General features: G+C 43.0%; 1 protein-coding gene across 2 annotated transcripts in view; it reads left to right on the top strand.

Moving 5' to 3' along the window:
* csmd3b (CUB and Sushi multiple domains 3b) overlaps window positions 1-24,720 on the top strand; it is a 278,535-nt gene that overhangs the window by 131,439 nt on the left and 122,376 nt on the right. For both annotated transcript variants that reach the window (XM_084033058.1, XM_084033057.1), the window contains exon 5: window positions 6,393-6,600. In XM_084033058.1, coding sequence (XP_083889184.1) covers window positions 6,393-6,600 — 208 coding nt within the window. The remainder of the gene's footprint in view (window positions 1-6,392; window positions 6,601-24,720) is intronic.

Raw genomic sequence — 24,720 nt, 5'->3', positions numbered from 1 at the left:
GTCAGCACGGTTACTAGTTCTGTGTGTGGATGTTTGTGCACCCTAAATGCACCGTGTGTCCAAAATGTAATGCTGGCAAGCAGAGGAGAGCAACCAATATGTTTCCAACGAGGTTTGAAAAAGAGATATGATAGCAATATGCAAGGAATAATGGGGACAGCACATAATAAGGCTGCATTTGAAGTTACTAAATCACACTTACAAGGGCACAGATGAGTCATACCAAGTTGAACGTGGGTGTTTGTCTGCTTTAATGCGGTCTGACAGTCATTGCTTTCACATCTTTTTTGGAAAGAAATGTGCCAACAGAGCTCCAAAGACATAAAAAGTTGATACCTGAATACCCAGAGGGGTCTCCCTGAATCAACAGTCTGTGGTCACAAGTCCGAGCTCACAGCAAGGACATCTTAACAGGGAATTCTACAGGATGGATGTTAAACTGATAAAATAGCTGACACGTCTGAAGTGATGGTCTAAAAACAGAATTTGGTATTTATGATAGGATTGAAATGATACAACGGCACATTCTTGGGATGGAGAGATTATATTATAGCCTCTACTTGTGGAGAAAAAAGTGAAATGTATTCCGCATCCAGATGGGTTTACATTTGGCAGAAATAAGGATGCTTTTAGCCCACATGGCTGTTACGCGCTCGAATAGCAGCCAAGAAAGTTGAGACTGCTTTACAAGAGCAGATGGTGCAAACACAGTTCTCTTGGTGGATTCTTTTCCATACACACTACTGAATCAGCTCAAAGTGATTTCCTCAACAACTAGATTAAGTCAGATGTCTTTCCTGGAAGTTTTTATGGTAGATTTCGGTTTTATTTGCGCTTGGGTGAACTGCAGGCTACCCTGGAAGAACAATATCCTCTGACACACGAGTGCAGAAGTGAAGCACCAGCAAATGTAAATAGCAGCCCTGCTTCTTGGATAAAGAAAAGAAGTGCAAACATAAAGAGCAAATGGGCAGGCTAATTAAAACTGATTAAACCGGACCGTTTTATCGTAAAAGGCAGAACATAAATGTACACTAAATGGCTCTTCTCCCAAACAATGAGATATTGGAGAGGAGAACGTGGGTGGAATAGAGCACCATGCATGCCTCTAAAGGAGACCATGTCCAACGTTGTTTAGCAAATACCCCAAAACTCTACATTTACTGTACATCCATACAATGAAGACCTTTAGATATTATGACTACAGTACCGATGCAAGGGTTTGGGATCTATGATCCTATGGATCCATAATCATGACTAAATGCATCCTCAAATGACTGGATGGTGAAAGGGAAGGGACCCAATGTGGAATTGCATCCTGGATCATTTGGTTGCACGTGTTTCACAGTCTGTTCCCCTCTGGTCATACGTGGCAGGTAGAAAGAGGTAGTAAAGGTATGCGGGAAGTGATGGGGAAGAAAGAGGGGCAGCTATATATATTCAGCTTTACAGCATATGGGGGCAAGAGGTTGATGGATGGGTGGGTGGATGTAGATAAGAGAGCAGGAGGGATGGATGGATACAGCCTGAAGAGAGAGGAGAGGAGGGGATGATGTAGATGGCCCATAATCCTTAGAGGCTGACAGCACACTGGGTCCTCTGTGATTGAAGTCTGGACGTGTGTGTGTGTGTGCGTGTGTGTGTGTGTGTGTGTGCGTGTGTGTATGTGTGTGTGAGTGCACGGATCTGATAGTGATAGCGATCTGCCTATCAAAGTGATGCAGGAAAGGAAGGGAGTTATGGGACAGAAGGAAAGGAAGAGGGGGAAGAAGAGGCGAGTGGAGAAGAGATGAGGCCAGTAAAGCCATTAAACACAGAATCAATCAGGGGAAAGAGAGAGCGAGCGATAGAGAGAGAGAGAGAGAGCGACGGAGAGTGAAATGCAGAGAGAGTAAGATCTTAAAGAAAGACACAGCAAGACGGAGAAGGATAAAGAAGGAATCCTCAGATGACTGCGATATTGATGACAGCACAGTTGGGAAGGGGGGGATGAGCGGATGCGAGAGAGCGGAGGCAGGATAAGGAGGCTAAGAACGAGTGATCAAAGCACCGCGGGCCATGAGAGAGGAGGAGGAGGAGGAGGAGGAGGAGGGTAAGGAGCAAGAGATGAGAGGAGAGGAGGAGGAGGGAGATGTGCTGTTTTACTCTAAAAAATAATGTTGGTGCAGAACTGGGTAGAGGAGGGGCGTAACGAGGGGGGGGGGGGGGGGGGGGGAGAGAGACAGAGAGGGAGAGAGAGAGAGACGAGGGAAGGAAAGGCACAAAAAGGGCACCGGCTCACTGATGTGATAAGAAATGAAGGCAACATGGTCACACACCTCTCTCTTCCCCTCGCTCGTCCTCTCACACATGGTCACACTCCAAACTGCCGTACAGCAGCCTCCCGCCACACACACTTCCCTTCCTCCTGTGGGTCAGCGCGCCGGGGCATGAGCAGGAGGTCAGCCTCCCCAGGTAGTGCTAGAGCGCAGCCCTCACTCACATCCATAGATTTACCATTATGCTCATTTGACATGTAAGAACGTTTCATGACGTCGATTGATTTTTATCTGAAGTAGTCCTACGTCACAGGAAATCATTTTATTTAAAGGGCCGGCATGTAGCATTTAGGGGGATCTATTGGCAGAAATGGAATGTAATATCATATTATATAGTATCAAAAACAATGTGAATGTAAATCTACGTACAATGGATGGATGCTTGAACAGATGTATAGGTTTCTTCTTAAAAATACATTTTCTGTTAATCTATAATGACAATTTACAATTATAATGTAATCTTTTTATGAATCCGCAGATTTATGTTCAACCTTGACTGAACAAGGTTATTCACCAAATATCAATCACTTTTCTATTCTTCTATGATTTTCTAATCAATATCATTCATTCTGAGTCTCGTTTTAAAGCAAACCATTGAGGCATCGGATGTAGCTCCAGTGACCTCGGTGCTCCTTCGTCGTCAGACACCAATTCATTTAAATGCTTATTGGATTTAAAGATTTCTGCTATAAGCTCACCAGATTACCAATGAAAGTTCATTCTCAGACACAGTTCAAATGATGAAGTATCTCAAAATGAGAAGATAATTAATTCAGTTAAGTATGTTTGAACCATTATTAAACATAATAATATGAAACCTCGTTCACTGACCTGCTTTTAATGGTGAGATCATTTTAATAGTGACATATTCAATATAACTGCTGCTGTAAAAAAATAAAAAAAGGGAAATGATGCGTCCCCAAAATGACAGACACAAGTCGACGCAGTAATATTTAACCCTGTCACACTGAAGTCCCGCAGTGATTGATGGACCGGGAGCAGGCGGCATCCAGAATTAGCAGGTGCAACGTGGCAAGTCGACTCGCTCCATGTAATAGTCCGATGCACACACATTCACCAGACAGTAATCAGTGTTGGCTATAGGTACGCAGACTTCTCACCCTCCCCTCTGTGAGCACTCGACAATGTCACTTTTCATTAGAGCAGCTGCTCCTGGAGCAGCATCTGTGCGTCCCGTTACTAGATGACACACAGCAGAATAAGTGAGGATCCTAATTGCATCATGTGTCATCTAAAATGATCCCGAGGAGTCCTTACACGGCTTTCAGGTTTTTCCTCCAGATCCACATCAGTATTCAAGTCAGCTTGTTTTGAAAAGTCACGATAAAAAAAATAGTTTTATGCTGTAGGTCACAGTAATGAACTTTGAGTGACGCAAAGCTGTAGTACATCACGGCAGAAAGCCCCTTGATGTACGACATCGTGATGTTAAATTCAACAAAGGTCCACCGCATATAAGAGCGCCGCTCACTAGTTACCTAAACTTTTTTTTTTTTAGTTCACAAGTTAATTTCCTCCTTCTTTAATAAGAGCCACACATCGCTGCACCTGAGGCCTTTCCACCTGTCTGTCATGTGTCAGCAGCACATCAATAAGCTGGGGGGCTGGAAAAGGTGTGTGTGTGTGTCTGAGAGTGTGTGTGTGTGTGTGTGTGTGTGTGTGTGTGTGTGTGTGTGTGTGTGTGTGTGTGTGTGTGTGTGTGTGTTTGCGTGTGTCCCCACCAGTGCTTGCGGACGTCCTTCGGATAAACCTGTGACAGCTCTCATCCTGCAAGCAGCTCTCTCTCCCACACTGCTGACACACACACACACACACACACACACACACACACACACATTACCGCTTCATTGCTCTCCTGCCAATGTGATGGGGTCTCAGCAGCGCTGGGTTCAGGGTGTTAGGTCATTTACACAAATCTCCTTAACTGTCTAGCTGAGAATGAATGTCTGTCTGGATAACTGGGTGTCTGTCGGTGCCTGTCTGTCTGTCGGCCCTCATGAATCTGTTTGATGAATAAACAATGCATTTCTCCACTGGATTGTCAATGCTCCAGCACCTGCAGTATGCAACAATGCATGTCTTGTCACCGGCTGGTGTCAACACATTTTGACACAAGCATCGTTCCAATGAGACTGAAATAAATGAAAAGCATGAATTGTTCCTAACTTCCCGCTCTGATCTATTGAAAAGGGCTCGGCCCATCTTAAAGTTAATTTCAAACCACTTATTTTCTTTCATCCCATTTCCTGGCTCCTATCTGATGCCGTTTTTTTTGTTCCATCCCCTTTTCACTATTTCAATCTGGTCCTGTATTATTTGTTTCACTCTAGCTCCGTTTTGTCTCTTGTTTTGTCCCCGTCTATTTGTGTTACCCCGTTATCCTCCATGTATTTCCTGTCTCTGCTCAGTGCACTCTGTTCCGTCCGACTTTTAATATTTTCTGTTTCTACTCATTGGTTATCGTCTGTTTGCTGGATGTGAGTCCTGGGCCATAGTTATTCTCTCTACCCTGTCATGTGGGTGGAGGCTGGCTTGGTCCCTCCCTTATCTCTGTCATCTGTACATGCATCCACCTGGGTGAGCCTACAGGATGTGCATGTATACCTGACAGCGCATGTCCACACTTTTAGAAAGGATGTGTCTTTAAAAAAAAACATTTAAAAAAATCAGTGAGTGCAGTTCAAGGACAACACACATGTGTTTCTGTGTCTCTGATATCAACATGTGATGGCACGTCATCCCAAATTGCACTCACTGGTGTGTAGGAAATACATGTCCTCTGTAAGAGTGTGTTAAATACACTATTGCCTCTTTTATGTATAGCTATAAATTATACAGGTATAATTTATACCTTTTTTAACAGTTGGTCGCTTTCAGGAAAAAAAGCTTCGACATTGTATCTTTTCATCACTGGGGCAGAAGATGCTTGGCTGGGCTCATTTTAATTTGAATAAATACAGACCTTCCCTTTTGTAGCACAAACCTATCCACCTGTCCACGCTGTGTTTGTGAAAAAGTGATTCCAGCCGACGTCCCAGTGACACAACAAGGTCCAATGTAGTGTGTTTTTTTTCTCTGTGAGTGTATCCGTATAAATTATATGTGTATAATTTATGCCGTGTGCACAGCGCAATCCATGTGTCTTTATCTGTTATACAGTAATCAGTACTACTATCAATTATAAATAATACAATCAATGGGATGTGATCGACAATTTGGAAAAAAAAGAACACGCCAAATCTATCACCACATCTGGTCTATGTGATTTGAAACTAATTGAGGATGAATTGATACGCCGACACTAAACCAGCCAATTGGGAAACACTTGAACTTAAAGTTCCTTGGTGGTGATTGGAGGAGACGAGAGCGGAGATTTTGTGATTGGACGAGGAGAGGACAGCAGCTCTGAGTGTGACAGGAACTGCAGCCTAACCCATAAGCCCCGCCCCCGCTTCTAACTGGCTGAAAAACAGCGTCATTCTCCAAAAAAAAGCTGATTGGCTTAACAGCAGAGAACTGCTAGTCCACAGAATACGGACTACTTGTATGTTATCATGCATTTGCTGTTTTCCATATACTTCATATCTGAAGTGATGTAAGAGCTCTATTCTCACAGTCTGGTTTGCTAATACGACTTGACAGTTTACATGTCATGAGAAACTCATCCATTTCTAACATCCAAGTCACAAAATAACATTAGGAGCTAAGAGCAAGGAGCGTGCCAGTAGTTGAACTTAAAGTAAGGCATCTCTACCTCATAGAGGGAGAGAGGCGGGAGTCGGGCTGGCTGACCTGTAATCAACTGGAGGCATTGAGAAACAAAGCTGTTGAGAATTTGATCATTATTGCTAATTTGGTAATCAACTGAATTGATAACGTTTGGTAATTGACCCGCCCCATCTCATACAGCTGTGAAAATCTAAATAATTGATCCAAAAAGCAAGAAATTTAATTTACAAAAAGAAAAAAAGAAAAAAAAAAAAGTCCGCCCCTCGGTCCCTCCTCCTCTCCCTAACCCAGGTTTTCTATTTGTCACTCTGATTTGATTGACAGCTGAGGACACATGTGGGGGCACTGTGAGGGGCGGCAGTGGGGTGGTGACCAGTCCCGGTTACCCCGGCAACTATGGTAACCAGGCCGACTGTACTTGGATCCTTTTGGCCGAACCTGGAGACACCATCTCTGTCATCTTTACAGACTTCCAGACAGAGGAGAAGTATGACTACCTGGAAGTGGAGGGATCTGAACCACCAACTCTCTGGTGAGTCACTTTATCCATTCATTTATTCGTTGATTCATAGGTGTGTGTCTGTGTCAGAGTCACTATGGCACCTAGATATGTGATAATGTGGCAGGAGGGCTGTTTAACTGTGTCTGATTCAGTATTTTATGTTTTAGAATCATTTCTGATGAGCAATGGAGCCATGACACGTGGTTCAGTTGTGAATTCCAGGGTAGAGTACAGTATTTACAGTTGTACCTTGTATCATACAACACATTTCAGAGGTGGATATTAAAGTGAAGTCCTTATTCTTAAAACATACCTTTTGGGAATATCCATCATATTATGGCACTAACGTAGGTAGGGTAAAGTTGAGATATCCCCAAAAAGTATAGAGTGTTAGAGCATCATAGAAGCCACAATCTTCAGCAGGGACACATTATAATAGGGTAATAATAAAGTAGTATTAGACGTTGGTTGGGTTGGGGATGTTTGATTCTGGTCCAAACCCATACTTAAAAACAGAAAGGACTTGACAGGTTGACATTTCTGACCTGACATTTCTGCCAAGACGGTGCAGTCATGTCACAGTTTATGGAACAGTTTAACCACACTTGGAGTACGGTCATAAAAAGTTAGAACAAGTAATAAAACTAAGTTCGGACTCAAGTAAGAACAGGTAATAAACTGAAAATGTTATTACAGGTATAAAGCACAGTTTTTATCTCTTGTTCTTGAAGTGTAGGAATCTTTCCATGGAAAAAAAATAAATAAAATTGGGAAGTGTGGTGTGTGTGTGTGTGCACGCCTTCTACATGGGCCTCATATTTTAGAGGTGAATTAATTGATGTACGCTAGTTAGACTTTTAACAGCCCTCCATGGTTTTCTATGTGGGTTTTAGATGGTTCGCTCATAACAATATTTTATTGCACTTGCTGCTTATTGATTGTTGGTAGATTAGAATATTGATAAACTGTTGCTGTTGCTGTAACCAATTTGTATCTCATCATGGTCAGGGAAATGAGTGTGCATGCTTGTGTGTGTGTGTGTGTGTGTGTGTGTGTGTAATTGATTTAGCAGAAATAATGGCGAGGTAGCAGGAAAGTGTTGGTGTCTCTGCAGGTGAAAGCCATCACGCTCATGTGTTCCTGTCCATGTAAATATGTGTGCATGTATTTGTGTGTGATATTTGTAATCACGTTAAGATAAGTTTCCCCTTCTATCTCTTTTTTGGTAAATGACCACGCTTCCATGGTCACATTTCATTGCATACACTTATTCAATTGAAAAGTAATTGTCTTGTTTGTCAAAAATGCCACATTTGACCATTATTTGAAAAATAGCCGCATGGTGTTATTATTCACTTTACATGATCTAGACAAACATTAACTAAAGGCAAAACACAATTTATCATCAAAGACAGACCGATAAGGAGGATAAAACAAAGGTCAAAAGTTAAGTTTTATTTCTATATTAGATTTATTATGTTTGATATATATTTATTTTGCTTTGTTTTTGACCTTCAATACCATCTTGAGTCTCTTTCATGAGATTCCTCACCAAAATTGTAGCACATTTGAAATTTAGTACAAGCAACCATACATCCATAAAAGTGCCATGGTACTAATTAATAATAATAATAACAGTAATCATAAAAATAATAATCACCAGGAGATACTTTGCCTAAACACTGTTTATCATCAGGCTATTCAGTCAAATTATTTGTGTTTTGAGATGAAAATCTGCAGTTTAACACTCAGTCCATCATCTACAAGGGACACACATTAAATAAAAAAAAATATTTGTGTCCATTTCATTTAAATCTGGGGGCAAAAGACTGCTGTAAAATAATGACGTTCCTCGGAGTGTTTATTACCTAAATCTATTGCTTGGAGTTGCTTTGTTGGCCTTTGAGAGGGTAATGTGGTGCTGACTGGTGGTGTGTGATTTAGTCTGACTCGTGTCGGCTCGTGTAATATATTGCTCTGTAGTTTTTTTTTTACTTAGTTGTTAACTCTGGAGTCTGCTCCTGCATACTGTGGTCAGTGTGTTTGTTTTTCTAATATCACGGCTCTTTTCCAGCAGCCTGGCTGATAATACGCTTGTTGTTTTGAAGTGAGAGGAGACAGTGGCGACATTCAGGCGATGAGTCTGCAGCACAACTTGCCCTGATGCTGTGACTAAGTTTAGACATTAAAATGACTCTTTAAAGTCAAAGTTTTCCTCAGGCTTATGGTTAAAGAGTCGAAACCAGGAACAGTGTAGTAAAGAAATACATATATGGATAATAGAAGAAAATGCACAGGAGGAAAAAAGTACCTTTTATAATAAGATACACCAATATTTTGTATCAACCTTATTATGTATGTTAGTAAGAACTCTGTGTTCATTAACAGGCCACACATATTTATAGAATGCAGTTAAAATGCACATTTCAAAAAGTGACGTTAACGACTTCCTCCCTGGGAAGAAAACAACTACTCCAGTTGGTAAGAGAGAGATAACTCTTCAAGCCTAGAGTGGATGCCCTGTGTGCTGAATGTCCATGATCTATAGTTCAACTCGAGATTAAATAATACCAGGCATGATGAATGTTCCCTAGTTTGGAATATTCCGTTTCCTTTGAGGCATCCTGATTACAGGGTCAACGTCTGCCTGATCCCATGGATTCTTCCATCCTGTAAATGGCGCGGGCTGCTGCTGATGTTGTAATTGTCTGGAGAATGTTTTCTTGACATGAACTAGGCTTCTCTAGACTCGGTGGTTCCAATTTAGCATTGTAAGAATGCCAGAGTGAAGGCTACCTAAGCATTGTTCCTGTGCAGGTGCATCCCCTCGTGGCAGCAGAATGCCTTTTTATTGTATTGTTTTCAGTCCCGTACTTCCATACCTGAAAGCATGCATCATCTCCAGATGGCTCCAGGGAAATGGCAGCGATGTTAGTTTCCTACAGTGACCTACAAAGTCCTCATATCTCAACACAGTAAAGCACCTCTGGAATGCGGTGGAATGGTATAACTGCAGAACAAGTCATGGACGTGTGTCCTTGGGAAGTCAGCCGGGACTCGGTGACGTATTGAGTTGCACCAAGTTCTCTTAAAGAAGTCGGTCTGTTCTTGGAGCATGAACAATGTTACTGGCTGTTGGCTGGGAGGAAGTGGACACTGATGGTCTGTGTTTGGCCTCGGTATTTGTACATTCGCACAGCTTGGTATTGGTTGTAAAAATGACAAAACTATTTGCAGGAAACGGCTTCTTGTGTTTTTTTAAATATGCAGCATTTTCAACAAAAACATTAGCCATCTGGATTTGACATCACTCCCCCAAAATACCCAGTGTAGGACAGTTCATTAAGGTAGAAGTGACGAACATAGGGAGAGAGAAAATCTCAAAAACATTACAAAGTGGCTGTGTTTGCCTTTTTTTAATACTTTGAATATTTGTAAATGAAAATAACATGAAGGAACAACTTCGTTACTGGCAATTGTTAAAGGTATATACATTAGATTGATTTTAATAACTTGAATGTACTTGATATGCATATGTATTTTCAAGTACAAGTAGTGAATTTTAATGACTCGAGTCAGTCTGGCTGCAGATACTTTCATATGCATTCATAATTGCGTGTGCACCTCTGTGGCTTTGTAATGAGTGGCATCTCTTCTCCTTCTATCTGCAGTAGCATCAGTTGATATTTGTCCTCTGTCCCCAGAGAAACTCCTGACTCTTGATATTGACAAAAAAAGTCACTCTGTAAACAATACTGCTTATGCCAGCCTTCTATGTAAATGACCTTTATGTATCCGTCTTATCAGAATCATGATGATTATGGAAGAACGAGACACATCAAATGACATTAACACAGTTGAACAGGTAGCCTTAAAAAGGACTTATAATTCCAACTTATACAACGCATAAGCCTTGGATACAGTTAGGATAGGCGTTCACAACCATCACAGATGCAGCACGCATGAATCATGCTTTAGCCAACTAGGATGATCTGTTGTCAGTCATCTTTTACGTTTTAAATGATGTCTTCTCAAGGCCTATTTGAGGAAACGAGTGACAATATTGGACATGTTCTGTACAAAAATACAAGAGGTGATGAGCCCACCTAACTTTTGCTGTCTTTGGAGCTTATTTGAGCAGTAATGCAAGACAATGACAGTCATTTTCTTCTGTCTTTTTATGTATTTGTTTTTTCTGGGTTGGGTTGGACGCCATCCCTTTGAGAGCTGACCTATTGCTTTAGTGGCTTGTTGTTACTCACTCCTGCCCCAGATGGACCAGCTGAGATGGAAAACCATGCCAGTAAAACTGATCTATAATGTTGACATTTGTGTGAAATGTTGAGCTGTTTCTCTGATTTCTTTGCATTGATATATTTGGACAGCACAGAATACGTTAGCCTTATATAAAACAAAGAGAAATGCATTGCACCGACCAAATCATAATCCCAAATGAAAGAACGGAGGACTGATAAATTTTCAGAAGATTACCTGCCAAATTCGGGATGCACTGGAGGATGACTTGGCTAATGAGAGTATTCCTGAGAAATCCCAAGACTCATAACATCAATTGCAAACAACACTATAGTCTATCTAGCAAATTAGATCTTTATTTATTGTGGACACAATAAATACCCCGACAGTCTGAAATCAAGGGATGTTTGGTTTCATGAGATGTTCAAACACTAGAAATCCTCGAGTTTCTAAGTATCACTTAACCTTCTTGGTGATAGCAAGTATTTAGGCAAATTAAAACTGGCTGATAATGAATGAAAGATAGAAAAGGCCTTAAAAAGATTTGGTCTGGTCCACCTGACGTGGCTGCAGGATTAAAGCCACTGACCTTTTTGTTGTAGGATAGTGTTTCTCTAAACCAGGCCAATGCTGCCTGATGCCTCGGCAATTACCTCGCAACACTCAGCGCTAATACACTAATTTCTATTGGCAATTTGTGAAAGGGGCTAATAGCTAAAATGCTAATTTCCAATGTCAATTAACATTGTTGTGTGTGTGTGTGTGTGTGTGTGTGTGTGTGTTTATCGGTTGCTGCTGCAGGGCTGAAAACTGCAGTCTCACACACACACACACACACACACACACACACACACACACACACACACACACACAAATGTAGCCTACAACCATATTAATATACAAACACTTGCAGAAACGCTGCTTCGAAACACAGACACTTCTATCTAATCGGTATGCGGAGAGGTGTTCAAGCGCCTATGAGAGTAGTATATCGCTGTGAGCCAAGTGCCTGTAATCCTACCATAACACTACACACACACACACACACACACACACACACACACACACACACACACACACACACACACACACAGTTTAATATTTTGTTGTTTCAGAATCAGTTGCCCTTGAAACCAAGTAGAGCATCTTAAATAGAATGATTGCACTTCCCCATTTTCTCTCTCTCCCTCTCTCCCCTGTCTGTCTGTCTGTCTCTCCCTCTACCTGTCTTGCAAGTCTCTCCGTACATGAGTCCAGAATATAGCACGCCGTTTATTGCTCTTAGGTGCACCTACTCGACAGCCCATCACCCCATCCATGTTAATGGTGGACTGGGCTACTCAAAGGCTGCCATTTACCATCTCCTGCTTGTCCAGGGTGTTTTTTTTTTTACTGGCACTGCAAATTAATTGTGTCAGGTGTGAGCCGGATGCCACGCCGACAAGTGCCTGCAGACATATCACTGTAGGCGGGCGGGTTTAGAAGACAATTCATTCTGCCCAGACGCCACAGCGTGACCCACATACTTACCTACATATACCAAGTTTACTGGATTCATTCTGATTCACATACAGTGTGTGTGTGTGTGTGTGTGTGTGTGTGTGTGTGTGTGTGTGTAGGAACAGCTGGGCTGGCTGCATGTCACCAAGAGTTATTTCCCTCTACTGGTGTTTCGGCAGCTAACACTGATTGGATTTCATCTGGTGTATCGCAGGCCAGCGCTTTTCATGTTATATGAAACGAGCAAAGCAGAATTCTACACTTAAAGAAATGGAGGACTGATAAATATTCGTATTACATGCCAAATTAGGGATGCATTGGAGGATGACTTGGCTAATGAGAGTGCCCCTGAGAAGTCCCAAGCCTCATAACATCTATTCCAAAAAAAACGCTTGTCTACGTGAAAGCGTGCAAATGAAATCTTTATTTATTGGAGGCACCATAAAAACCCAGAGAATATCAAAATCAAAGGCCTTCATGACAGGGTAAAGTTACAAATGGAGTGTTGTGGCCTGGAAGAGAGCATATAGGTGAGTTTCACTCCAGTTCAGTTCAGTTCCCCGTCAGAAAGGGCCGTCTGACAACGAGATAAAGCAATGAAAATATTCTAAATATAGAATACATTTCAACCGATATTGACTTTTCTTGTCGGGGATGGTTGCTGCGGCCCCCCTCCCCAGCAGACCCCCTCCCCACCAGTACATTGCTTGGCTCCCATGCTGCTACTCCTGTCTGCTTCTTCAAACAAGGGGCATGCCGACCGCTATCTAGTGTACCGTGCACTGACTATGGATGAGTAGCTCATACAACCCCACTTTCAAACACCCCAAACTCTCGTTTTAAGAATTCAACCAGCCAACTGTGGGCTCTTAAAAAGCGTATTAAATAAGGAGGGAGGGGGGGGTTTGCATTGATTTTTTTCTAACAAGAACAAAAAAAAGTTTCTGTTCTACGTGGTCCACAGGCTCCGTTATAACAGTTAGGGCCAGCCTGCTGACATCCTTTGATTTAATAGAGAGAAACAGCTAAGTACTGTACAATTGGAATGGGTCCAGGCTCGTCCCAGAGATACAAACCCAATTTCTCCAACATCATCAATCAAAATTTACTCATTCTGTGCAGTGTTGAAATTGTTCTGGTATTTCGCTTGGCTCAGCTTCGTCTGTGTCTGTTCTCGGTCTATACAAATATCATAACCCATCGTGTGTGTGTGTGTGTGTGTGTGTGTGGAGCATTTTTCCAGCTCTGCTCAAAGCAGTTCGTTTGATGAAACTCAAAAAGAACTTTGTGTAAGAGACAAAGGGAGTTTAAGTGTGTGTGTGTGTGTGTGTGTGTGTGTGTGTGTGTGTGTGTGTGTAATGTTATGCTTACCGAGTGCTAATCAATGCTGCTGGCAGAGAGGATGCTGGGATAGCAGCATCATCTCGAATAGGAAACGGAGCGGTGACCTTGAACACGAATACACACACACAAACACACACACACACACATATCCGAGTCTTTGAGATATGTATGTAAAGATACAGGGAAAGACGAGCTTAGGGATAGGAACAAACAGGGAGGCAGGCTCGCTGGGTTCCAGATCTGTGAATCGATGACCGTGTCCCAGTTTAGTCCAGAGATTGGAATAGATGCTGTGTTGCTGTCAGTAATGACTGTGACCCTGTTTGGAGAAACACCTGAACAGTGAAAGCCTCCGTGTGCAGGATTTAAAGGGCCTCTGCAGAGGTTTTGAGAGCCAATAGAGCTACAGAGTTTTGTTTCTCATGCAAGTGGCAAGAGGACGCACGTGGACAGACATGATCGGGTGACATGATGCCAATAGAGTGGTGAAGTCCCGCCCCTTCTGCTAGACTCCCATGGGACCTCTGAGATCGGGTCTCAATGCAGATAATATAATTATTTGCTGGTCCCAGTCGTTATATGCCCCGAATTAGAAATACGTGGTTTGGGGATTTACATGATCATTTTTCACGTCAAGAGTTTGACCGTTTATTGTGTAATTGTTCAGTTTAAGGCTGTAGAGAAAACACAATGAGAAAGGCTAGATGTCATGTATGTGACGTCACATCGTCACCCTTTCTCACAGCGATTCAGTGCCGATCAAAACGAAGATACCGGTGTGTTTTGTTCCTGAATGTTCCATTCCAGCAGGTATGGCTGTTCATTATTTCAGTTCCCGTCCGATGAGAAGACGAGGAATCGCTGGCTCAAAGCAGAGCAGCGAAGAGCTGTAGTTCACAAAGCGGCCTCACACAAACCTACCATTATCAAACTTATTCGCGATAAATCATAGTTTTTTTTGCATGAAAAATTATCTTTAAAAGCCACAAACAACATATGTGAAATTCATGGCATGATTCAAACGGGACCAGAAAATAATTTTGATCTAGCCATAAGAATACATGCATCAAAAATTCATATTGAGGTCCCATGTACCGGAAATAGAAAGGCGGGGCTTCGCCACTCTATGGTGTCACATTGCTCCTCTGACTGACAAGTAAGCCAAGGAAAGGAGAAATCTGCCAGCAAAATGCAGAGAATCAGAAGACGGCAAGCGAGCCAAAATGGACCTGAGGAAGGAATAGTACTAACTACAGTTTGGTGAGAAATAATGAATGCAAGCCCAACGTACCTGTAAGCTAGTAAAACTACCGCATTGAGGCAGTGGTGGCATCATGTGTGCATATATTAAACCCCATCCACCATGCAATAAATATAAGTGGTGTCATCAGGCATTACTAATTATTAAGCCGGAAGGAAGAAAAGGGTTGTTTTATTTAACATGAGATGAGCGATGGTGTCCTGTGTTTCGGTGAAACTTGGCTCCGATGCAGGAGTGCCGGCGGACAACCAGGTGACTCTTGGTTCAGGTGCCAGTCTGGTGGAGCAGAGGCTCTGGCCAACGGGAAGGAGGCGGCGTGTGCTCATGATTAATAATGCATACACTTGACAGGGAAAACAGAACTAAAGTTGAAGCTTCTGAAATAACCTGCTGAAGTCGTGCTGCTGTTCCTCGCTGTCTCTTGTGAGTGATATTTGACTGTTTTTGGTTGTGTAAGCAAACGGAAAATGTTAAAATGAGTCATTTAAAGTCATTCTATCAAGCTGAGATGGGTTCTATATTCCGTTTTTGTGCGTGCCGACTTGCACCTCCTTCCAGCTACTTGTAACGTATCTCTGTAGTGGTTGAACGTGACTTGTTTTTCCTGTTTTCCCATTATATTTCTCAGGAAATGGGAAATATTTTGGTTGTGTATTCCCGGGATTAAACCCTGTTGTGTATATGCTCCTGATCACATATATATAATGCATTAAAATACTGTATTCAGCATGCTGTTAAGTTACTGTTTAAGAAAGCCTGCACCATATGTTAGGGGGTTACAAATATATAAGTAGTCGAATATTAAAGCTACGTACAACTTTTCAACAAGATTTGATGATGCTTCTTTACTCTTAGTTTTTATTGAGTTGGATAAAACATAAAATGTGTGAGTGTGGCTATATTGCACTGCTTTGTTAGTGGCTGTCTTCCTTTCAGTAGATAGCAGCAGGATAACGGCAAGACTTTTTTTTGCTGTTGTTTTGTTCTTTATCTCGAAATGAACTGTTTCAAATCACATCAACCACTTATTTCAGAGTCAGGCAGGACTCTGGAGAATCCATTACCACACAGTCATAGGTCCTCTCATAGAGAGCTTGTAAACAAGCTCATGATGCAGACTATTTTCCTGTGGATCTATTTGCAACTCTAAAAAACTCATAGGTTGTACCAGTGACCTTCACACTGTTTCTCTGGGGGCATCAATTTTTAAATCCAATTTCTGGGGGCCCACGGTATAATTTAGGCCTACAAGTATATTGTCTAGGCGCGTCTAAGCAAATTTACCCCACCATTAACTCACACCTTTGATGAGCCTTTGAGACAAAATCTTTTTGGAGCCCACATACTTTTTTATTTGGAGCCAAGGAGTGGAGAGAGGAGGTAAAATGACAGGACAGCAAGAGAGGTGTCATGGTGTTTTAGGGAGGCGGTGTCAGGTCACGCAGAAGAAGACAAGGGAGGCACAGAGACGAGAGACAACTGGGTAGAAGAGAGGAGCAGAAAGGGCAATTTGGGTGACAAGGGGAGCCAGGAGAGAAGGAGTGGAGACCCGAGGTAAGTAGGTGAGGTAGGGAGGAGACGAAAAGAGGTGCAGAATTAGGGATGAGGGGGGTGGAGATGAGAGTTGACAGGATAAGAGGGGTGGAAAGAAGCATAAAAGGAATGGAAGGGGGGGGGGAGGCACAGGAAGAGAAAGCCATCAGGGGGACTCATGGGTGAGGAAAGATGTTGTCGAAAGGAAGAGACAGAGACACTGAGAGGGATTGAGAAAGGCAACGAAGGACAGACGAGCACAAGTAAACTTTATCTGACAGTCGAGTGTGATCACGAGAACGCTGCGGTGAGATTAAAGCCACGCAAACAACTTAATCCACAAGGTCACACGGAGAGTGTGTCGCCGCTGTTGGATTAAAATGTGTGGAGATCGCTCAGAGATGTAAACGCCATACCCTGACGAAGGCCGTCCATCTCTCCCAGGCAGGGCAGCGTTGAGAGCGTCGACTTTCAGCACTCCCGTCTTTTCTCACAGCTGGCATCGACGCCTTAAATCTGGACAAACTGCAGGGTGGTTGCATAGGAGCAGATGAGAAGGCAGCCGAGGAGGCATTTTGCATTTTAATAGTTGCCTATAGGGGAAACGGTGCATCCTTTTCTGCTACGCATGTAAACAGCTTAATCGAATTACTGTTCGAATCAAAGTAAGGTTTATAATTAGATTAGTGTGTGATAATTAGATTATTGTGTTTATGCAAACAAAGTCACATTATACACAGAACTCAAAATAGGTCACTTCCAGCACTTTTTTTTTATACTGAGCACCATGACCGAGCAAAGTCTCAATTATCTTATATGCATTTGATCTGGTGTTTTTTTTAACCGTCATCCAAACTGTTGCCCGTGGCTTACAGAGATGCCAAAAAAAATCTGAAATCACAACTTGTGTTTTCATCATTAAGCATATCTGTCACCTCCAAAGGTGAAATATTGCTTTCATATAGTCGAGATCACTGGGCATTCCTTACAGTGAGTGTGTGTCATCACTACAGCAGTGACTGCGCTTTGTCACTGTTACTGGGCAGGGAAATGTGATATTTACCATTCCCACAGCAAATAACCTTTCCAGGTGGTGTTGAGCCTAACCCAAGAGACCGGGAGCTCGAGCTCCATCGGAGCATGATATTTAACCGGAGCCCGGCCACAGCAAATTAATTCTACGGTCATAAATGCGTTGTCATTGTCGGTCTCTGTGTATGTCCATGCATGTATTTTGTTTGAGTTTCTGTGCATGTACTCAAGCGTTTGTGTGCTTGGAAAGTGTAGCACATTGAATAGTCAGGCACTGGTAGAGGTAGGTAGGGTGTTGAAATTATAATACGCCGTCATGTAATAATAATAACACCAGCTCCCTCTCCTAGTCTCCGTCCCCCTTCTCTCCCACTTACTCTCCTGGTCTCTGTCTCTGCTCTCATTGCCGTGTTGTCCCGCAGGCCACACACACACACACACACACACACACACACACACACAGGAAAGGAGTGTTCGGGGGGGCGCTCAGAATTGCCATTGCCTCTGGGAGGAGGCTGAGCTAAAAGAAAGGAGTGAACAGACAGGGTGATGGAGAAGAAACCCTGGAGAGAAAGAGACTGAGGAAGGGAAGAAGAAGAGAGGAGGGAGACATGAGGAGAAAGAAGTAAGAAGAGATGAAAGGGGGGGGGGCAATAGAGAGAAGTAATAGTTTTTAACTCTATTATTCAGTGGCTTTATCACCTACTTCCTCCTTTTTTTTGTCAAAGGAACACATTCGTTCAAGAAGGTGGTTTTCTAACACGTTGAGCCAAGGGCTGAACATTAAAAATGGTTAGATAAAGAACAAAAGCACGATCCCCTCATGATAATTAGATTATATTATTCAAATACACCTCCGTTTTATTTTCAGTCTCACCTAACATCACAAAATGACATTTAGTTCAGAGGGATCTTTGTCGGGGGCAAATTCGGGGCTGAAAACTGGTATTATATCTACTGAGACAGATAGACAATTAGACAGATATCAACAGGGTAACACTTCAGACGTCATATTGAGTTGTCAGTGTTGTAGCAAGCCAAAATCGATTATTGTACGTAACAGAGTATCTCTCAACAAAATGATCGCTGGCTCGCCGAGGGCCGTTTCCTTCTTCCCAAAGGTGTTTGACAGACTTGAGGTCAGGGCTCCGTGCATCATGTTCGTCCACAACCAAACCCAGAAAAAAAACGAAGCGTCTCGCTCAAATTGGTGCCACAAAATTGGAAGCAAACGTCTGTGGCTGTTCGCTGTTGCATTTAAAACGTGGAGCTGAGGGACCCGTACAATCAAAGCCAGCCACAGAACCCTATGTAGCAAGTGATATAGTCATTTGATGGTTTCAAAGGTTAATGCCTGCAACACTTGCTCAATTTATAAATGATCAATGTCAGGGTGATTTCTCCCCCTAACAGGGTCCGCAGCCCACCCATTCATGTTTTATGTCAGCCCTCAGCTCCCCGTGTGAACAAGCCTCTCTGAAAACACCTTGCTGCTCCAGGAGGAGGAGGAGGAGGAGGAGGAGGGGGGGCATTTAGATGAGATAAAGGGAGGGGAGGAAGAGGCAGAGCAGGGTCCTGTTGTGAACACTGATTACTCTCTGCCCACTTGAGATTGATGGAGAGAGACACAGCAGGCGTGCTCACGCAACCACGAACACACACACACACACGCACAAATACATACACACACAATGTATCAAACACACACAGAGAGGACGTCTCTGTCTCTGTATAATGATTGATGATGGCTCCACCTCAACTACATTCAGCCCAACACTCCTGCAGAGTGTGTGTGTGTGTGTGTGTGTGTGTGTGTGTGTGTGCGCGCCGATATATGTGTGTGGCAGTTCCCACCTGTCTTAATTAGAGGAGGCTATTAAGACAGATCGCCTGATTAAGTAGCATTCCCCTACTGTCTTATGAACAGCCACACATGTGCACACACACACACACACACACAACCTCTAGCCACGCTGGCCGGCGATGTAGGGATCCTGCATGTTTGCGGACAGCCATTTATTACACAGCAGGTGGAGACTCTTAACTTGGTCCCCGTGGTCAGACATGGAGTCGTCAGTGCCACATGTTTATCCGCCTCGTCCGTGCAACGTGTCACTTATAAGATGCATGTCCTCCTCCAGCAGGACATCGTGACGCCTCGGTGGCTTGGATTGCATTTTTAACCAAAGAGTAGACGGAATCATTGTCACGATGAAAGGTGTGAAACTGCAGCTGTTTGGACTCGCATCAACAGCGTCGTGCTAAGAAAATACTGAAAACGGCAAGAACATGGTGTGCTCCATTGTCAAATAGAATAAACAGATTGTTCACAATTTTCGTTCATTCTAAGGATGAGTGAACATCTGTGATTTCCGAGCAATTTGAAGTTGTTAAACGTTTGAGAGGTTGCAATCACAATCTGGAGATTTCACTCCGTGTGTCGTCACAGTATGTAACGACATGGGTGACTGAGCAGCTGTGATTGAGCTGAGAATTAACATGCTGTCAGGGCTTGATGCTATATGAAGTGAACCCAGTGTTGGGAAGCCATTATACTGCTGATTCCTCTTCATTTTGCCGTAATCTGTAAACATACACAATCACAGTAACTCAGTGAAAGGCTGCAATTTCCAAAATGAAGCTCTAAGAAATGCACAAAAGTAGCCCTTCATTTGATTCTTAAATGTCTCCTGTCATGTGTTCAACATGGCAGAAAATGAGCTTGTTCATTTAAATCCTTATGTTTTATTGGTGAAACACCCACACTAAACTCTCTAGTGTGTGATTGCAGCGTGGTTGTCAGCCTGTGTGTGTGTCTCTTCAACACACCTCCATCAATCTTTGCCACCCCGTGCTTCTTTATTTCCTCCCTCTCTCTCTCTCGTTCCCGTACCGCCGATAGATGGGCCGGTTTGTATTTCAGCAGAGGAAAGAGAGGCACCGAGAATGGATGGGAGGATGGTAGACGGAGATGAAGAGAGGGAGAGATGCTCTTTTGGTCTCGTGTATTTAATCAATTATGTTCTCTTGCTCCCGCTAGCAACGCTCTGCTTGATATTCTCTTCCTCCTGCAGACACACACGGTCACTCACTCGCCATCGCATTTTTTTCCCTGTTTTCTGTAGATCAACCTTCTACTAGAAGCCTTCATAAGTTCTCAGTATATTTACTTGGTAACACTGATACGAGTCCAGGGAACAACCATCGTTGTTGGTTGACTGCTGACAGACTCCTATGCAGGTTTTAGCATTCAATTTGAAATACGTTCTCCCAGAGGGAACTACCGCTTTGGGATCTACCATGCTTTATTTACAGCGTTGTGTGAGAAGTAAATATCACCATTTCCTCTGGTTCCCCAGAGAAGAACGCATTCACCTAATTGAATAATAGAGACAACCGCATTAAACATAGAAACAAGGGACCAGCTCACAGTTTTTCCTAAATTCTGTCCATAACTTGTATTTTTGCTGACTTTAATACTTAAAAAATGGAGCAAAAATTCAGTATAACCAAACCACAACAGGTGTGTACACCGAGGTGACCATGGAGAGCCCCCATTATGTTTCTTGAGGGTTAACCTTGCTGTTTTACCCACTTCCACAAGTGGTAAAGCATTAGTGGATAGCCTGGCTTCACCTGATGTCTTTAACATCTATGTCTCCGTCCAATCACAGAGTAGGACAACCTCTCAGACCCATTGTGTGTAGCTGCTTCGCCCACTCAGGCTTGCGTGGAGAGCTGGAGCCGATCCCAGCTGACGTAGGACAAAGGCAGGGTACACCAGAACATGTCGCTAGGCTACCACGGGGCCGACACATAGAGACAGACAACCGGCCACATCCTGACGCCCACACACACTCAGAGTCAACTGTTAACTTAACCTGCGTGTCTGTGGAGGAAGCTGGAGGAAGCTGGAGGCCGTGAGGCGACAGCACGGACCACGACAGGGCCGTGCTGCCCCCTCTCACACCAAGATATTAAACAAATGTTTATTGGAGCTCATGCAAAGATGATCCATAATACCTTGGGGCAGCTCTGAAGTGCCTTTTATAGCAGATATCTTGGGAGAACACTTAACAGTCACAGACAGAAGTCATCAGCCTCGATGAATGATTTTAAAACGCATTGCAAATTGTCCACAGAGGAAAAATCAACTCGTTTCTCAGCAGCTCATATATGGATGTTTTATTTTTTATTGATTGGAAGTATCAGGTTTCCTGCTGAAAGCATAATTTGAAGCTTTAATCATCCATAAAAGTAGATGTCAAGCACACACACGCGGTCTGGTTCTTCCTGTATCACCGTACTTCATGTAGATTCAGGCCTAAGAATGCAGGAGGTGTTCCCAGCTTCCAGATGGGTGACCTTTCCAGTCGCCAGCGTGTTTTCTCTCCCCTCCATCCACCGCTGGAACAGAGAGCTTCACCTCCGTGGTGCAGCTGCTGTTGTGTTTCCGGAGCACGCGGTTTTAATATTTTAACGTCGCACACTGGCTCTCGGTATAGATTTATGATTTAATTCCTGCTATAATAGTGGAACAGATTGAATATGCACACGCTCTGCCCTTAATGATGCACTCTGGGTAATGATGTCCTAGCAGGAAGTGAATTGAGAGCCGTAAACATGAATAATATGTGCGAGACAGAGGGCGCACACATGAGGAGACACAGAGATGAGAGCGGGTGAGAGGGAGGTGAGGAGAGGAAGAAAAGGCTTTTGTGGAGAAGAGAGGGAGGGAGGAACATTAAGGTTGACCGACAAACAATTCCGGGAAAATAATACGCAGTGTCAAGAGATAAAAGCTCCGGCAGTGTTTCTCTACTTCTCAGCCTGCATCAGATTATGATATAGAACCACATTATAGTCTCGTTGGATACACATAGAGAAGATAAAAGCATAGAAAGCATCCAGAGACACCTGTTCGCTGTGGGCACATTTCACATCGGGAAGGATGCTGAAGGACGGGTGTGTTGTTATCCCAGTGTTGGCATGACCTGTCTCATTTTACATTTACATTCAGGGCATTGAGCAGATGCTTTTGTCCAAAGAGACGTACAATAAGTACGTTTGTCAGAAGAAAGTGAAGCAGCAATAAATCGCTGTTGGTACAGTGAGGATGTCGATAGAACAAGTTTCAAGCACTCCAACTGCTAGGTTAACCCCTTGCTGGTGAACAACAAAGATAGAACGTACGAACATACGAGTTAGTGCGGGAGTTGTGTTTTTTTTAGAGACTCTCTCTGAAAAGGTTAATCTATTTAGGGTTCTTGCAGGTCTCTTGAGAGTTGGTACGCCTTGTGTTTCTGTGCCTGTTGTTCAGTCTGTGCACACATATATTATAACGCACCACACACTACATTAACAGGAATCCTTTATTCTTTATTTATTCATTAAAATATATGTGCAACACTACATATTTTCCTTTAAATGGGATACTAGCCTTGCTATGTGTCAGGCCACAATATCAAAAATCACGTCAAATATTATTACACACTGTTCTAGATACATTCATTTTTCATTGTCAGCCTTTATTTAGGTTTGTCATATATTTCAAATCAACTTTGAATTTAGACGTTTTGTCCAGGCCCATTTGGATAAATAGTTCAGTGTTTATTTTCCAGCAGCTTTATTATCGGAGCCTTTTTCCTCTAATTTCCTCTCTCCTAGCTCAAACATGAACAAGTATGATTATGCCACCGTGTGTTCATTTCCGTCCTTTCTGAAAGTGATCGAAGGGGTAGAAAAACACATCATCTATGAACCACAATGTTCCCAGTTTGAGTCTGACCAGGAGACTTTCTCTTCCTCATTTCCACTTTTCTCTCCAATACTATCTGTAATTCAGGCATACGCCTCCCAGAAAATACTTGGAAAGGGAACAAACACACTCGGAATCAGACAAATATGGAACGTCTCTACCGTGTTTCTTTATGTGAAGCATATGGTTCCTCCTTTGCTATTCAAGCAACTGACAAAATCAATTTACTGACTTGATGGTAATGACCCAATCCCAACAAATTAGGCATACATAATGCTATTACAGTGTTCCTTCTCCCCAGAGTGCAGCTGCATAAAATACATGCCTCCTTATTCTTCTTCTTTTTTAACCTATATTCACAGTTGTGTTAGTGTATGGTTGTGTTGGCACTGTCGTAGATTGGGCAGTGTGTGTGTGTGTGTGTGTGTGTGTGTGTGTGTGGGTGTGGGTGTGTTGGGGGGGGTCTCATATGCGTGTGACTAATAGCAGACATCAGAGAATCCTACTGATCTGGGGCACAAGGTGACCCTCCCTCCTTCCCTCCCTCTCTCTCTCTTACACACACACGCACACACACACACACACACACACACACACACACACACACACACCCAAAGACCTGCCTTCTAAAACGCATGCTCAGCATTCTCATGCTCGGCTTCATACCACTGTTATTAGAGAGTGCGGGGGGGGTTGGATAGTACTGTACACACGACAGTACCACCATCCATCCAGCTCGCGTGCCAACGTGTGTTCATATTAACCGCCTGTGAAGGTTAACAGTGGGGGTTTATAGAAGGAGACAAGCGAATCTGAGAGGGCGGTCCACTTCATACACGGGTCTCACGTATAACAGCCAAGGTGATATTGCTTTGTAAAAACTGTTATGGGAGAAGAAGCTGGCACCTGTTGCCTGGCGCTACAGGATGAAAGCACCATACATGAAAAGACTGATGTATAGAAGACAATTATTGCTCCCAGAAATTGTATTTCAGCAGATATTTGACGTTATACAGGAGCGAGGGTGTTTTATTCCCTTTGTGTCATCTGGGTAGCACTCACCTCCCTTAAGGCTGCCAACAATGACCTCATCCTCTTTGTTCATCTTTTCAGCCAATTAAGGGATCTCATCCGCCATATTTGATGAAGGAATTGCAAATTGGCTCCTATCTTCTAGTGCTCTGCATCATCAAAGCCTCTATTCATATACTTGCTTCAGTGCAACAAAAAAAAAAGGCTCATATTGTTGAAAATGATATATTCCTGTTTGACCGGCCGGTAGTTGTTTGAAACCTTGTCGTATTTGCATATAACAGTCTATTGGGTACAATATAGGTCACTAGTGGTGGACAAATAATAAAAACAAATAATAACTGGTCCAATACAACATCAACGTCATATGAAAGCTTCAGTAATTAGCATGGTAATTGAGTTTTTGGATCAGAGTTGCCGGGTCAAATCCCCTAAC

Source organism: Eutrigla gurnardus (assembly GCF_963514095.1).
Source record: "Eutrigla gurnardus genome assembly, chromosome: 17".
In the NCBI taxonomy this organism is placed as follows: Eukaryota; Metazoa; Chordata; class Actinopteri; order Perciformes; family Triglidae; genus Eutrigla; species Eutrigla gurnardus.
The sequence above is the reverse complement of the archived record's forward strand: the minus strand, read 5'-3'. Positions and strand labels throughout refer to the sequence as shown.